The sequence below is a fragment of the Lithobates pipiens genome, unplaced genomic scaffold, assembly GCF_037356315.1.
Source record: "Lithobates pipiens isolate NorthernLeopardFrog02 unplaced genomic scaffold, aLitPip1_a1.2 Scaffold_19, whole genome shotgun sequence".
In the NCBI taxonomy this organism is placed as follows: domain Eukaryota; kingdom Metazoa; phylum Chordata; class Amphibia; order Anura; family Ranidae; genus Lithobates; species Lithobates pipiens.
In genome coordinates this window covers 55,380,032-55,397,333 of record NW_027507764.1, presented here as the reverse complement: position 1 = coordinate 55,397,333, position 17,302 = coordinate 55,380,032, and the positions used below count along the sequence as shown (strand labels likewise).

The 17,302-nt window shown below is 42.6% G+C and overlaps 1 protein-coding gene across 4 annotated transcripts in view; it reads left to right on the top strand.

The window, feature by feature from the left end:
* DYNC1I1 (dynein cytoplasmic 1 intermediate chain 1) overlaps positions 1–17,302 on the top strand; it is a 792,350-nt gene that overhangs the window by 232,404 nt on the left and 542,644 nt on the right. For all 4 annotated transcript variants that reach the window (XM_077490748.1, XM_077490750.1, XM_077490749.1 and 1 more), the window contains one exon: positions 9,486–9,601. In XM_077490748.1, coding sequence (XP_077346874.1) covers positions 9,486–9,601 — 116 coding nt within the window. The remainder of the gene's footprint in view (positions 1–9,485; positions 9,602–17,302) is intronic.

Below are 17,302 nucleotides of genomic sequence, written 5' to 3'. Positions count from 1 at the left end.
CTCATCTGGCCGCCCAACACTGAACCTCCCTGCTCATCTGGCCACCCAACACTGAACCTCCCTGCTCATCTGGCCGCCCAACACTGAACCTCCCTGCTCATCTGGCCCAACACTGAACCTCCTTGCTCATCTGACTTAACACTGAACCTCCCTGCTCATCTGGCCCAACACTGAACCTCCTTGCTCATCTGACTTAACACTGAACCTCCTTGCTCATCTGACTTAACACTGAACCTCCCTGCTCATCTGGCCCAACACTGACCCCCTCCCCCCTCCCCCCCCTGCTCATCAGCTGACGATCACAGCTAGAGCAAAGTTAGAGAACCAAACAATGTTTCCCATCTTTTAGAATGTGTGGGGGCGCAGTGCCTTCCCCTTGGTGCAGGTGTGGCCTGGGGAACTCTGAAATTAGAATGCATTAGTGTCTCACTGACACTTCCCTAAGCTGCTCTGCTGATGGGGAGGAGTTGAGTGGTGGCAAAAAGAGGCTTTGTATGCCGGGGGTGGCCTACCACTGGTCTATCACATAAAATCCCAATTAAATACATTTAAGTGTTTGGTTGTAACATTATACTTTTTCAAGGCACTGTATATGCAATAAAGCATGCTTGTTATAGTCACTGTGGAACCTAAGGGGTTAATCCTCTGCATTATGTAAAAAGGCTGTTTGATCCTTTCTTCTCTAATCATCCCTTTCTTCCACAGTCTCCAATCCATCTCCTAAAAGTACAAAGCACATGCTCAGTTTAGTGTGTATCGATAGAGCGTTATTTTTTTTCTTGGGAGGGTGCATGTAATCAGCAGAGGACCAATAAGTACTGTCCAGACAGAGGGTTAGGGGTCCTGCATCCTCATAGGACAATCAGAGTAGACTGAAAACTCCTCCTTACACGCTTTAACCAGACACTGATAGAAGTCACAAAACTGCTACCGTGTGTCCCCGAATATAAGCCTGGGTCTTATAATAATTTGGGCAACAAAAGACACAGTAGGGCTTATTTTCGGGGTAGGTCTTACCATGCAATGTGCTGTCTTCTCTCCCCCTTTCTCTCCCTGCCTGACAGGAATCCCCAGTGTTAACTGAGTTAAAATGCTTGTAAAATCCTATAATCCACTCTAATACAGTAGTATATAATGTATAATGTGTGTGTTTCTGTAATATAATTGTGCCAAATATTTTTGTTATAGCAGCGCTTCTGTGACTTGCCGGAGCTCTCTTCCCCGCATTTATATTACAGAAACACACATTGTACATTATATACTACTGTAATAGAGTCGATTATAGGATTTTACAAGCATTTTAAACTAGGGCTTATTTTCAAGGTAGGGTTTATATTGCAGCCCACCTGGAAAATAATGCTAGGTCTTATTTTCGGGGTAGGTCTTATTTTCAAGGAAACACGGTATATACTGCTGATGAGAAAAGGTATTTAGCAGTTTAATTTTACTAAAATAATTGCATTTCCATGTTCTGTGTACTGTGGGAGACCAGATATAGTGAATTCAGGCTACAGGGTTTAGTAACACTTTAAGATTCACTAGATCACTAGCTGGTGGCTGATTGCCAGCGACATCAAAAAGGTTATTGTTTGTAAATCATTCATTGTATTCCCTTTGCGTCATGGATCATGACTTCTAAGACTGTAGTAATATGTGTTTTCTAAAAAAATAGAGTGGAATCACACTTATGGCCCAATCAAAAAGAAAAGCAGCTAACACACCACTAGATAGAAATGGTTACAGAGCATTGAAAAAAAGTGGTAGCTAATTATAATATGTACTGTATATCATCATAATGCAATTCTGTACAGTGAACCAATTGTATGTGAATTAGGTCTTGGGGCTCATTCACATGACTGCTTTGGCCTGTACAGTGTGAATCAGCAGTTTGTTTATGTGGCTGGAACCGCCTGAAGCTGTGTGCTGGCAGCCTATGTTTTGCTATGGGGATGCAGCAGCTATATGAACACAGCCGCAAGTCCTAATTTAACAAAGGTTGAAATTTAAGTGCCACACCACAGCTAAGAGGTCCAGATACAACTGTATTCCATTAAAGGTTAGAGGTACAGATCAAGAAATAGCCAATGCGTTTTGTGTTCTAAATGTTCCCTTCATCAGGGCTTGACTGGCAACCAAGTGAGCAAACCAGTGTGAACTGAACATATAATGGTATTTATTACAATGTGAGTTGAAAGCACAGGTCTAATCAGCAGCGAATTTGGCAGTCTAATGCAGGTCCTAATTTTACAGGCGTGTGGGTGCAGTTGTACAGCCGCAAACGCAGAGAGTTTGCACTCCTCGGCCATCTACCCATACCTGCACACCTGTCAGATTAGGACTTGCAGCTCCAGCTGCATTAACAATTCACTTAATTACAGTACCTATGTGAATGATATACAAATAAATTGATGTGGTGCTTTCTCAATAATGAAAATATTCCAAAGTGCTGATGCAATAATGTGTAACCATCCAATATAATGCAAATACAAATAAAGTGCAATAAGAAGAGCATTTAAGAAAACAACAAAAATATAAAATCTAAAATCCATAAAGTGCAAAAATAGTGATGTCACCATCCGAAGTGCAAACAATTTTTACAGGCATGGCTCACTTTTAAGTACACAATGGGGTTTATTTACTAAAGCTGGGAAGTGCAAAATCAGGCTCACTTCTGCATAGAAACCAATGAGCTTCCAGGTTTTATTAGCAAAGCTTAATTGAACAAGCTGTGGTTAGAAGCTCAATGGTTTCTATTCAGAAGTGAGCCTGATTTTGCACTTTCCAGCTTTAGTAAATATACCCCATTGTGTACTTAAAAGTGGGGTATGCCTGTATCCAGTTCTTTTATAATGTGCTTCCACCATCCGTGACAAAAGTGTGCCCCAGCCTCTCACCTCAGGTAAAGACCCCTACAGGTCTAGTTGCACTTCTGGTATAGATCGCTTTGCGGCAAACTCTTTCTCTTTGAAGTCCTCTACCAAGTCAGAAAGACTCTGAAAAATAGGCAGAAAACTCCACTGGACGTATTAATCTCCTCAATCTCATCCACTTCCCTCCATTGCAAGTTCACATGTAATAAAAATGAATCACCATGTGTAGAATTCCAATAAAAGTATTTATTAAAAGGTAGTAACTTACATCACAGATCAAGTCACTTGATCTGTGACGCACCATGTCGGGAGGAGCCGGGCGACGTCACTTCCGGCCACGGATATATGTGAAGCTGATTACTGCAATTTTAGATATAAGTTACTACCTTTTAATAAATACTTTTATTGGATTTCTACACATGGAGATTCATTTTTATTACATGTCACATTGATTTATTTGTATATTATCACTGTGTGGGAACATATTTCGTGTTGACAGCTACTCACTGACTTATTTGAATTTTGGTTTGCGCATTAGTATACTTTTATTATGTATACCTGTGTGAATGAGATTTTAAGGATCTTTTACACGTGAGGTTAGGGGGTGTAAAACTTCATGGTTGAGTCTTTTAGTGCCCACCAACCGCTACCCCCTTTAGCAACAGAGGCAGCGGATAGGGGTCTACACATGCCATGGCTGCAGGGCCGCTGATAGGGCAGTACAACCAGCCCTGTTGTACCGGGCCTGGCCAGCAGGGGGGGCCCGAGCAGCTTTTAACCTCTAGCTAAAAAAAAAAGAAAAAAATAGCTAAATAACTATATTAACCCGCACCCACTTGATTACTAAGGTATATGAGGAATATATTTTCATTTCCTGGGCCCCATCAGGTTACCAGAGGGGCCCAGGAGGTGAAAGCAGAAGAGGGACTTTTTTTTCCATTTTCGGGTGCAGGGATACAATGCTGTTCTCAGTATACCTGCACAAACTAAAGTTCTTCCTGCTCACTGTATGCCTCTCCGGCGGATGGATATTACTGTTATACGGCTCCCTTCATTCAGTAAGTGCTGCAGCTTGAGGGACTTATCACTGAGGCGGCTGAGACAGATAGAGCAGCAGGAGTAATCTGGACAACGGCAGTGGTACACAGGCAACCAGTCCCCTGCACACATACACACACACTGACAGGTCACACTATTTTATAATGTGCAGTCCCCAGACTCTGTGTGCTCATGGTTATTATCATTATGATGATCAGGGCACATGACTGTGTGGTGCTGACTTTCCTGATATATGGCTGTACTGTGTGTTACAGACTATAACTCAGCACAGCCATAACAAAGTCAGCACCACACAGTCATGTTACACTAACAGAGCCATACATCATGAGCACATAGTGAGATGCTACTTTTACACATGTGATGGGGGGAAGGGGCAGTAAAAACACACAGCCAAGCTGCATTTTTACCACCCCCAAACCACTCCCCTTTGATAACCTTTCACCCAAGCTTTGCAATTAGGTCCTTTTTCATGCAGACCTGATTGAAAGCTCCATGTAGGTTTACAGGTATGAACTGACTTGTGTGCATTTAGATCCACCTTCCTCCGTGTCCATTCAGGTAGGAAAAAAAAAAAATTTGGAAAAGAATATAATTTTCTATTTTTCCAGACCTAAATGTGACAGATCAGAGGTAGCCTGATGTAAATGGACACAAGTCGGTGGTGTATGAAGACACAAACTGAAAGGGCACAGATGTCAAAACACTGACATCTCTCCCATTCAGATGCAGTTATGAATGGTGGGGCGCTATAAATGTTACACGTTCCAGCTCCTGCCTCCACACACACCCCCTCCCCCACCCTGACAGCGTGGAGGCAGGGGCGGAACGAGGGGTGGGGTTGTGGGCTGGAGCCAGGGTGGGTTGTGGGCGGGGTCAAGGGGGCCCCGTCAGGTAGGCTGTATGGGGCCCCATGATTTCTAACAGCGGCTCTGCATGGCTGCGATGCCATGCTTAACAGCCATGCCAGAAATTATACCCCAAGACCCATTCAAGTGAATAGTGCTGCTCTTCAAAGCACCTGATTGCAGTGCACTAGTGTGGGGTTAAAGCAGGGGGGCGAAAAGGCGATGTTTTCTCATTGCCTGTCAACTGCTTTCTGAAGATATAAATGCTGACTGCTTTTCAGAGAGCAAAGCACATGTGAATGAACCCTTTATTTATTTATTTTTTAATCTTTTTTTATTTTTTTTTATTTTACATTTTCATAGCTGCCCTGCTGTGGGGGAGTGGGGGTCTTTGGTCAGAGAAAGGGACATAGATTACTCTTCTTTATCACGAATAAATGAATAGGAAGCACTCAGAGACTCCTGTTCATTCACAAACTGAAGTATAATAAACACAGTTTATTCAGGAAAGAAAGGGGCTATTAAATATGACATATTTATTGGCACCCCCATACTCCATCCTGAAATGACCCCACTTGCGTATCCTCAGCAGCTGCCCCCAGGAGGGAGGGAGAGGAGGGAAGCTGGCAGCGCTGCAAGGGAAAGGGCACACAGGGAGGCCTGGACAACAGGTGAAAGGGTGGGACAAAGGTGGACCCGGACAGCAGGGGGGTGGGGGTGATCAGAGAAGTGGGGAGAGGGAGGCACAAATACTAGAATTCCCCTGCAGAGCAGCAGAAGGCAGGGAGAGGAGGAGAAGCTGGAAGCTCTGTAGGGGGAACCATAAAAGGATCAGTGTCAGTGATGAAGCCGTACAGTCAGCTCTCCTGTCCTTTTAAACTGATGGGGCCTGGGCCCAGTACAGGAGGGCTGGCTTTACTACCTTATCAGCAGCCCTGCCAGCAGACAATGAATCATCAGGCATCACATTGCCTGGCAATGGGTCCTGTGTGGCCTTGAAGTTGCACTGACACTGATTGTGTTGTGATCCTTCAGTATACTTATATGTTAAGAATCCATGGTGTTCTAGCGAGATATGTTCTCTTTGTTGCTAATCCTGGTTAACCAGCTGTTTGCATACAGCACCCCCCTACTTCAGGCTTTCTTCAGGAATGTGTGAGTTGGGGATATATTGCAGGCCAGGCTCCCATAAGGAGTATAGGGAACCCTATAGAAAACCAGGTGCCCACATAGAGTGAAGGGAAACCATTGTTTTTCTGCAGCATGTAATGGAATCTACTGATGTAGGGAATATGTATGTGAATGCTTATAGCTAAGGAGCAGGAGCCATCAGAACATCCTTCAGTTCACTGATCCTTCCATCCCTTTTCTTTCATATGTATTGAACATCTTTTTGATACTACCATTTTGCGCAGCACATGTACACAGGCAGTGTGCCTTTCTGTACCTATAACCATTGTTCTCTAACTGGCCACTATTCTCTGCAGTACAAACAGAGCTGAGAGCAATGGATCTTCTTATGAAAAGAAAATGAGATGGAAGCACTCATGATGTTTTAGCAGCTTCATCCTCCTCTTATGCCTAGTACACACGATCAGACTTTCCAAAGGGAAATGTTCTATGTCAGCCTGTTGGCGGTAAATCCAACCGCGTGTACGCTCCTTCGGACAATTTTTGTAGGACTTTCCGCCAACATGTGTATGTATGTGTATGTGTATGCAAGACAAATTTGGGCCAACGCCCTTCGGACAAAAGTCCATGGTTTTGATGGCCAATAATCTGATCGTGTGTACGAGGCTTAAGACTAACCTGGCATTGGTGTTTCTTTCCTGAAAGCGAGCACTCAAATTTATGAAAAACTTGTTTCACACAGGCTTCGGCCTGTAAAAGAGCAATGTGAACAGCAAACATCTACAAAGCATTTGCAGGGCTTTCAGCAAGATTTGTTGAGGCTTTTAACGAATCCTTCAGCTCCAGTTTGTAAATGTTGAATACGGATCTACATGGGAGTGCAGATTGCCACTTTAACCACTTCTCGACCAGCGCACCCCAATGTACGTTGGCAGAATGGCACGGGCAGGCATATTGGTGTACAGGTACGTCCAATCTTTAATGAATCTTTAAGCTTGCATGCTGGTCGGGACCCCCGTGAGTCCGGTCGCAGGTCTCGCGGACTCGATCACAGCGGGCATACCCGCGATCGTCTCACGGGGCGGCTGAACGGAGAGATGCCATTGTAAACAGCATCTCCCCGTTCTGCCTAGCAACACGTGACGCTGATCTCTGCTCCATGTGATTGGAGCAGAGATCAGTGTTCTCTAAAAGAAAGCCCAGCCCCCAACAGTTAGTAACACACCCCTAGGAACACTTAACCCCTACACTGCCACCCACTGGTTAACCCCTCTTCACTGCCAGTGTCATTTACACAGGAATCACTGCATTTGTATAGCAGTGATTGCTATATAAATGACAATGGTCCCAAAAATGTGGCAAAAATGTCCGATGTGTCCACCATAATGTCTCAATAAATATCGCTGATCGCCGCCATTACTAGTAAAAAAAAAAATGTATTAATAAAAATGCCATAAAACTATCCCCTATTTTGTAAACGCTATAACTTTTGCGCAAACCAATCAATAATCGCTTATTTTTTTACCAAAAATATGTAGAAGAATACGTATCAGCCTAAACTGAGGGAAATTTTTTTTATATATATTTTTAGGGGATATTTATTATAACAAAAAGTAAAAAATAATGCGTTTTTTTCAAAATTGTCGATCTATTTTTGCTTATAGCGCAAAAAATAAAAACCACAGGGGTGATCAAATACCACCAAAAGAAAGCTCTATTTGTGGGGAAAAAAAGACGTCAATTTTGTTTGGGAGCCACGTCGCAGGACCGCGCAATTGTCAGTTAAATCGACGCAGTGCCGAATCGCAAAAAGTGGTCTGGTCTTTGGCCAGCAAAATGGTCTGGGGCTGAAGTGATTAACCTCCCTGGCGGTATGATTCAGTCTGGAATAAGGTACTGAAAGCGGTACAATTATTTTGCATGGAAATCTGGCGTTTTATTTTGTAGTCCTGTAATTCTTAGGAATAACGCTCTTAAATCTGTTCAAACCAGAGTCTAGCAGACACCCCGGGTATGACAAAGTTTATAATATAATAAAGAATAATAAAAAATATTCAGTAATGTAATCAAATCGTAAAACACTGAAAAAGGGACACGTTTTGGTTGCTATGGACAATCTCCAAATTTCAGGCAGAAAAAACAGTATTTATAATATAAAAGTGCATGCAGGGCATTGCACAGGCCACTAGGGACAAAGGGGGTGTGCAATTTTGTAATGCAGCACTGTAATCTGTAAGATTACAGTGCTGTGTGTGTTTTGTGTACTTTTACTTTTTTGAATTTGCCACCGTTCTCCGCTCCCGTGCGCCGTAACATCGCAGGGAACGGAGCTCAGCGGCATTCGGCACTGTGAATCGAGCGGAGGACAGCTCGATCGCACAGCGCAGCGGACATCGCTGGATCCAGGGGACAAGGTAAGTAACTCTCCCTTTGTCCTCCCCTGCATCGAGCGATGCGATCCCGAGTCTGGCTCGGGGGTTACCACTCCTGTAATTAAAATCCCAACCCGAGCCAGACTTGGGATTACCGCTAGGGGGGTTAAGCAAACCACTAACAGGCTTCAGCACTACTTGATACTTGTTGAAAGCCTGCTAGCAGCTTGTTTATAGTAGCAATCAGCTCTCCAGTTAAGATCTGTGTAACATTCCCAAACAGGAGATGAGGAGCGCTTTAAAGGCTTGGAGAGAGCTGCTCAAAGCTTGCTGAAAGCTTCAGAAAAACTTGCTGTTCATAGTCCTCTAATACAAGAGGAAGCCCATGTGAAACAGGCATAAAGCAAAAGCCTTAGCTACAGCTAGATCACTTCTGCCAATGCTGTGTGCAGCGATTGAACAGAATACAGGTATACCCCACTTTTAAGTACACAATGGGGTTTATTTACTAAAGCTGGAAAGTGCAAAAGCAGGCTCACTTCTGCATAGAAACCAATGAGCTTCTAACTTCAGATTGTTCAATTAAGCTTTGGTAATAAAACCTGGAAGCTGATTGGTTTCTATGCAGAAGTGAGCCTGATTTTGCACTTTCCAGCTTTAGTAAATAAACCCCATTGTGTACTTAAAAGTGGGGTATGGCTGTATCCCTGCAGCTAGTATTTGCAGCAGTGTAAGAGGCCCTGGGGGTTATTTACTAAAGGCAAATCCACTTTGCACTACAAGTACACTGAAAGTACTTTGGAAGTGCAGTCGCTGTAGATCTGAGGGGAAGCTCTGCTGATTTTCATCATCCAATCATGTGGAAGCTAAAATGCTGATCTACAGCAACTGCGCTTCCAAGTGCACTTGTAGTGCAAACTGGATTTGCCTTTAGTAAATAACCCCCCCCCCCCCCCCATGTCCCCTTAGGTACTGTCCCTTTAGCAATGCCCCCCTGCTAGTACATTCCTCCTGACAATACCCTGTAGACCCTGAGGCTATTCTATTCTCTCTTCTGCCTCTCCTCAGACATTTTTGTAAAACTGAAGCAGAAAGCAGCAGGAGGGTAGAACTTTCATGGCCATCGGCCCAAATTAGCCTCCCATGTCTTGTAAAACTAATTTGTTTTCTATTTAGCTGGTAACAGTTAAACACATTTCTGTTTTCAGAAGAAGACTTATTAAACTTGGAGTCTCAAAGATCACCCAGGTGGATTTCCAACCCCGAGAAGTCGTTTCTTACTCCAAGGAGACACAGACTCCGATCACTACACATCAGGCAGAAGGTAGGAATGTGATGTACATTGCATTTCTTTTATTACAGACTTTTGTCAAGGAAAATATACCAGCACAACATTTTGAGGTTGATCTACTAAAGGCAAATAGAATGTACACTCTGCAAGTGCAGTTGTTCCAGAGCTTAGTAAATGAGATGAAGCTTCATTTTGCAAAGAATATCCAATCACGTGTAAGGAAATAAAAAGTAAAAAAAAACAGCATTTTTGCTTGCACATGATTGGATGGTAAATGTCGGCAGAGATTCTGCTCATTTACTAAGCTCTTTAGAAACTGAACTTGTTCAATGTGCACAAGTCTATTTGCCTTTAGTAAATCAACCCCTTTGTCTGTACATGACATGTCCAAAAGTACATGTCATTTTCCCTAGTCCGTTCAAAGTCACAAATGTAAATCACAGTTTGTAGAGTCACAGGGAGCAATTTACAATTCTCTACTGTAAATACATTTATGTTCATATTCCTACAGTGTGCACTTTATGATCTTTCCTGCTCAGTGTAGTTATAATCAGCTTAAAGAGGAACTGCGGTCTGCTCACATAATTTGTAATGCAAACATCTTTTACCATTCTCCCTTCAAACACTTTGCCTATTATTTTATATATACTGTGATTCTGTACTTGCCAAATAGGCTGCAGAAATCTCTCTGCACTGAGTCTGGCTGCATCCATTTTAACTGTGGGCAGCTGAAGCTGCTGAATGTTCACTTCCTGGATTTACACAGACACACAGAGGTACACCTCCTGCTCTGTAGCTCTCATTGGCCCCCTCATGACTCACCCCTTCCCCTCCTTCCCTGGCAAACTCTCACAAGAGTGAGAGAGAGAGCTGTGCATGATGTCATAAGCCTAGGCTTTTTACCAGACAAGAAACATGATGGGGGTTTACTGGCAGAAAAAAAATGCTTTACTATCCAAAGTTAAAACATCAAGGGTAGAAGATTTAATAGATGGAAAGATGAAAAAGGACTGAAGGTCCACTTTAAAGTATCATACTTCTACACACTATGCAGCCTGTAATAAAAGAGGCAATACAGGCATTTTGCCACTTTTAAGTACACAATGGGACCAGAGCATGTATGTAAAACGAAAATGTACTTAAAAAAAAGCAATACCTTTTTTCACTTCTGGGGGGGTCAGGGGCGGTGGGGCAGGATCTGTAGTGTGTGTGTGTGTGTGTGTGGGGGGGGGGGGGTCAGGGGCTGTAGTGGGGGAATCAGGGCCTATAGTGGAGGGCCATGGGCTGTAGTGGTGGTGGTGGGGGGGTTCAGGGAGTGACGTTTTTAGTTCTGTACAGTAATCCACCTACGTTCAGGCAGCAACTCTGGGCCTGGCGACAGCTCCGGGTGGCAGCTCTGCCTCTTCCAGGTTATACTGTGGCTGCAAGGCGCAGGATGTCTGTACTTGTGAGGTACTTTACGTACACTTGGAGGTATGTCCGTACTCACGAGTGTATGTAAAGTGAGTGTACTTAAAGTGGGGTATACTTACCTTTCCAGCGGCCGGGGTGCTTCCTCTAACCAGTTCATATGTCCTGTAGTGATGTACAAACCAGCAGGAGGAACAACAATGTGCGGCGGGGGAGCGGGGATTCTTACAAGCCTGGTGATGATGTTACAAGCAATAATAAAAGCTGTTTCCCTACAGGAACAAGGTAAAGGAAAAATTGGTTAGATGTGATCTAGAGAGGGAGAAGAAGGTTTGGTGGAAGATTTGGGTCATACCCATACAAATCCAATAACTTACACTATTATTGTCAGGACAGACAGTGACCTAAATACCTTTGCATAAACTATTATTCCAGTGAATTTATAAGGAACTATTAGAAACTACTAGTAAGACTTATTAAATGCAGTGTTATTCTCCCCATCCTGTCCATTTACCAAATATTAGGATGTTATATGTGGAGTTAAAGGAGAAGTGTGGGAAATAAAAAAAACAAAACAAACATACAGTACATACTCAGCTCTATGGCTGCAGCATCAGTGTGGTGGCTCTAAGCCTGAGAACTGAGCGATTACATGACTGCTGATCACTCATTCTTGGTCTGCTCTGCCCCTCCCGCTCTTATTGGAGTGCTGGGCTGTGCAGGAAGCGAGAGTGGCAAGCTCAGGCTCTCAGTGGCACGCTGAGGGCTAGAACCATATGCCGATCAGGCTTCTGGGTGAATCCTGGCAATAATGTCAGGATCCAACCAGATGCCTGATAGGCATATGGCTCTGGCTCTTACACAGTCTGAAGTGGCTCTGTGATATCAGCCGACAGCAGATTTTTAGCCCACTGTTGGCTGATTCTAGGTCACAGTAGAGCACAAGTAAGTGCACTTCTGTGACCCACAAGAGAAGTATGGCCAAAACAGCTTTGCTCATACTTCTCTTTTAAAGATGGTGCCTTTACATATATTAGGCCTCATGCACACTGGGCATAAAAAATGCTGCTTTTATAGGCATTTGGCATTTTTTTAGACTGTAGAAGCAACTCAGCCTGTATGTGTACATGCACTTTTGAAAAATTACAGGCATATTTGTAAAGAAGCTAAAAAACCCCTTCACAAGTGCATCTTTCATTGGATCTTTAGGTGTTTAGGTGCTTCAGGTGTTTTTAAGTGTACAATTTTATTTTACTGCTTTGGGGGAAAGCGCTTATAAATGCAAATGTGTCTAAACGTGTACAATATGCTTCATAGGATTGTTTTTTCTGCTGCTTTTTTTCCTACCAGCAGTTGTGGTGTTTTTTCTGCTGCCTAGTGTGCATGGACCCTTAATGTCACCTACAAACGCATCACTTGTTGGTTCCGCTCTTTCCTGTCAGCCGCCTGTATATTGCCTTTGACTTATTGCACATGCCAGTCACTGCCCAACCTTCTGATTCCTGCATTGAAAAATCGTATTTCAAACCTCAGCTCATGTTGCATTCGATATCTTCTTGCTATAAGAGATTAACAATTTCTTGATGGTTATTTTACAGTCATTATCATTTTCATCCTGTAGATGGCAGCAGAGGCCTTACTGAAATTCAAAGTGTTACTTGATAAATTCAATGAAAGGTTACAGTGGCAGTGCATGTTTCCTTTTTATACTTTATTTGAAACATTATGGTGGAACTTAAAGCATTTGTAAACCCAACATTTCATATTCTGATATATGGCTGCTGTATAAAAAAAAAGTCTCCTGTTCTCATTTTATTGCTTCCTTTATGTGAAATCCTTTGTGATCCTGCCAGTTCATCTGCTGTCCTATTAAAAATTGACCACACTAAGCAGGAGAGAACAGCGTGGTCACTTCACTAGCTATACCGGGAACTCAGCCTGCTTTCCTCTAATGATTAGACCATCCACTATCTGCACAGCCATTCACTGCAAAGCTCAGTGTTCTGCAGCTCCCCCCCAGCTCTTATGCAGCTGAGAACAGAGGGAATATGATGACTTAGATAAAAAAGGTAGTTATCTTTTAGTATATATATATATATATATATATATATATATATATGTATACAAACATATACACAAATGTTTTCCCTTTCATTTTTTTTTAAGCCCCATACACGCTATCCGTTTTTCTGCTGAGTTTTTCCTTAAGGTTTACCAAAACCATGTAGTGCAAGGGCCTGCCTGATTGCATACAACTTGAAACTCCTAATGTTGACCTCATAATACACGGTTTTGGTAAATCTGAAGGAAAAACTCAGCAGAAAAATTGATAGTGTGTATGGGGCTTTAGACTGAATGGGTTGTTTTACAAGGTGATTGTTTACAATCTGTGTTATTTCATTTTAACATCTTTGATACTAAACAAAAATTCAAAGGATGTTGTTAACCATAAATACAGTACATATAGCATATATGAGTCTTCGAGTCATCATACATGTTACAATCCGAGTGTGCAATGTTTCTACAATCAGCTTTAGATATACCAAAACTATGTAATTTGCTGACCTTCCTAAACTATCCAATTAAATTGTATCCAGTCAGGCAAGTCCCTGCACTACATAGTTGCTGGCAGATCTAAACGAGAATGTGCAATTAGTTGATAAAAAACTTCAAACTAAAATTCCTAGCTCATTAACTTCCCTGGCAGTTTTCCTGAGTGTGGCTGCAGGCTCTGTCCTCTGCCCGATGCCTCTGTGTGCCGGGCTCCGTTCCCTGTGAGTGTTGCGACGCACGGGGCCGGAGCCCGATGGCAAATTTAAAACATTTAAAATTCGTAACACATACAGTACACTGTAATCTTACAGATTACATTATTGTATGAAATAATTTCACATCCCTTTTGTGCCTAGTGCTTTGTCCAGTGTCCCGCATGCAGTTTTATATTCTATATACTGTTCTTTCTGCCTGGAAACTGGAGATTGTCCATAGCAACCAAAAAGTGTCCCTTTACGCCAAAAGTGGTTTTACACCAGCAAGAAAACAGAGATAGTAAATTAGAACACTTGCAGAATTGAGCGATAGTGAATCAATTGTGAGGAAATAAATTTTATTATTATTATTATATTATTATTTTTTATAATTATTTATAGTTATTTATTATATTATAATTTTAAGTTTCAAACGTTATCATACCCGGATATCTACTAGGCTCTTGTTTGGACAGATTTAAGTGTGTTACTAAGAATTACAGGCCTACAATATAAAACGCCAAATTTCTACGCAAAACAATTGTACCACATTGAGAGACAAAAATCTGACATAATCATACACCAGGGTGGTTAACAGTCAGCCTGCAACAAACCAAATCACAGCTCTACCTGCTTGGAGTTTGCATGTTCTCCCTGTGTCTGCATGGGTTTCCTCCCACACTACAAAGACCATTAACCCCCCCTAGCGGTAATCCCGAGTCTGGCTCGGGTTGGGATTTTACTAACAGGAGCGGTTACCCTGAGCCAGACTCGGGATCGCATCGCTGGATACAGGGAGGACACAGGGAGAGTTACTTACCTTGTCCAGCGATGTCCTCCGCGCTGTGTGATTGAGTTGTCCTCCGCTCGATTCACAGCGCCGAATGCCGCCGAGCTCCGTTCCCTGCGACGTTACGGCACACGGGAGCGGAGAACGGCGGCAAATTCAAAAAAGTAAAAAGACACAAAACACACACAGCACTGTAATCTTACAGTACTGTATTAAAAAATACACACCCCCTTTGTCCCTAGTGGTCTGTGCAGTGCCCTGCATGCACTTTTATATTATAAATACTGTTTTTTTCTGCCTGAAATTTGGAGATTGTCCATAGCAACCAAAAAGTATCCCTTTTTCAGTGTTTTAGGATTTGATTACATTATTGAATAATTTTTATTATTATTTAATATAGTATAAACTTTATCATACCCGGGATGTCTGCTAGACTCTGGTTTGAACAGATTTAAGAGAGTTATTCCTAAGAATTACAGGACTACAATATAAAATGCCAAATTTCCATGCAAAATAATTGTACCCCTTTCAGCACCTAAAACCAGACTGAATCATAGCGCCAGGCAGGTTAATTGTCTTTTGTCTAAATTGGGCCTAGTATGTGTATGTATGAATGTGAGTTTATGGGACCTTAGAATGTTAGCTCTTTGAAGGCAGGGACTGATGTACAATATATGTGTAAATTGCTGCATAAATTGATGGTGTTATTTAAGTATTTAAGTGTTTTGCAAAATATTTTCTTCATAGGCTGCATTCACACCTATGAGTTTCCAGAACGCACGCAAAGATGCGCAGGAACGCTCGGTTTTGAGCATGTTTTGGAAATTAACAAAAAGTGCGCTACAAACACTTGTTGTGTTGTGTTGTGCATGCGATGCTATTGTTAATGGCACCCCAAGTGTGGTTAGCAGACACATTTTGCTATGCTTTTTGTTACGTGACAAGCGCCTGTTGAAAAAACACACAATGCTTCATAAGAAAAAGAAAAAGGTGCTACTATGCCATGGTGAACAAGGCCGTCATGGCTGAAACGCATTAACATCTGTTGTACCTACCTGTCTTTTATGGAGTATCAATAAATTTGAAAGGATTTAAGCGAATGTATGGCATTGCGGATCATCATCTATTAGTTTTTTTTTTATAATTGTAATTTTTATTAATTTTCAAAGCAAAGACAATACACTAGTGCATTGGAAAATTCAGTAAATAGAGAAAAATATAGATCATGGTGAAAAACATTAGTTACAACAGACAGAGAAGAATGTCCACAAACGCAGGCACAAAGGTGAACTGCGTATCCATATCTCGTACTGTAAATAACAAACAGTTTATGTAAATCAAACAAACTATTCCGTTCAACAAGAGGCCGGTGGCCAAAAGAAAAAGGCAAAACAACCGAACGTTCACATGGTCAGCATAGCAAGTCCCCGGGAGGCGGGGGACAAGTTACCCTGAGGACTGGGTAGGGAAAGTAGCTGCCGTCAGATGGATGTACCGACAGGGGGGGCCCCATATGCCGATCCCAGGGTTCCCACACTTTATCGAACTGGGGAACTAAATCATGTACCGAGGCTGTCAGATACTCCATTCTCCTAATTTCAGACACCAGTTGGAGCAATCTAGGCCAGGGGGAGTTGCACTGAACAGCCAACACAGTGGGACAAGCCTCTTAGCAGCAAGTAAAATGTAGGAAACCAGTCGATTGGTGTTTTTAGGTATACCTGGTATAGGGAGACCCAGCAAACAGTGTAGGGGATCGATCGGAAGGGACACCCCCGTCACCTCCACCACCAACGACTCCACCGCTATCCAGAAAGGCCGTATCAAAGGGCATTTCCAGAAGATATGAAACAGTGACCCAATGTCAAGTCCACATCGCCAACAGGATGATGAGACTGAAGAATCGTATTTGTGGATGACATCAGGGGTCTTATACCAAAACATAAGGATTTTTATTGCTGTTTCTCTTTGCGTGACACACTTAGAGGATTTGAAAGTAGAGGACCAAATCCTATCCCATGTCTGCAGGGAGATAGGTTTGTCCAACAACTGAGACCATCTACTCATATATACAGTGGTGTGAAAAAGTGTTTGCCCCCTTCCTCATTTCCTGTTCCTTTGCATGTTTGTCACACTTAAGTGTTTCGGAACATCAAACCAATTTAAACAATAGTCAAGGACAACACAAGTAAACACAAAATGCAATTTGTAAATGAAGGTGTTTATTATTAAAGGTGAAAAAAAATCCAAACCATCATGGCCCTGTGTGAAAAAGTGATTGCCCCCCTTGTTAAAACATACTATAACTGTGGTTGTCCACACCTGAGTTCAATTTCTCTAGCCACACCCAGGCCTGATTATTGCCACACCTGTTCACAATCAAGGCATCACTTAAATAGGAGCTGCTTGACACAGTAAGGTCCACCAGAGAATCCTTAAAAGCTACACATCATGCCGAGACCCAAAGAAATTCAGGAACAATTGAGAAAGAAAGTAATTGAGATCTATCAGTCTGGAAAGGGTTATAAAGCCATTTCCAAAGCTTTGGGAATCCAGCGAACCACAGTGAGAGCCATTATCCACAAATGGCGAAGACATGGAACAGAGGTGAACCTTCCCAGGAGTGGCCGGCCGCCCAAAATTACCCCAAGAGCGCAGCGACGACTCATCCAAGAGGTGACAAAAGACCCCACAACAACGTCCAAGGAACTGCAGGCCTCACTTGCCTCAGTTAAGGTCAGCGTTCATGCCTCCACCATCAGGAAAAGACTGGGCAAAAATGGCCTG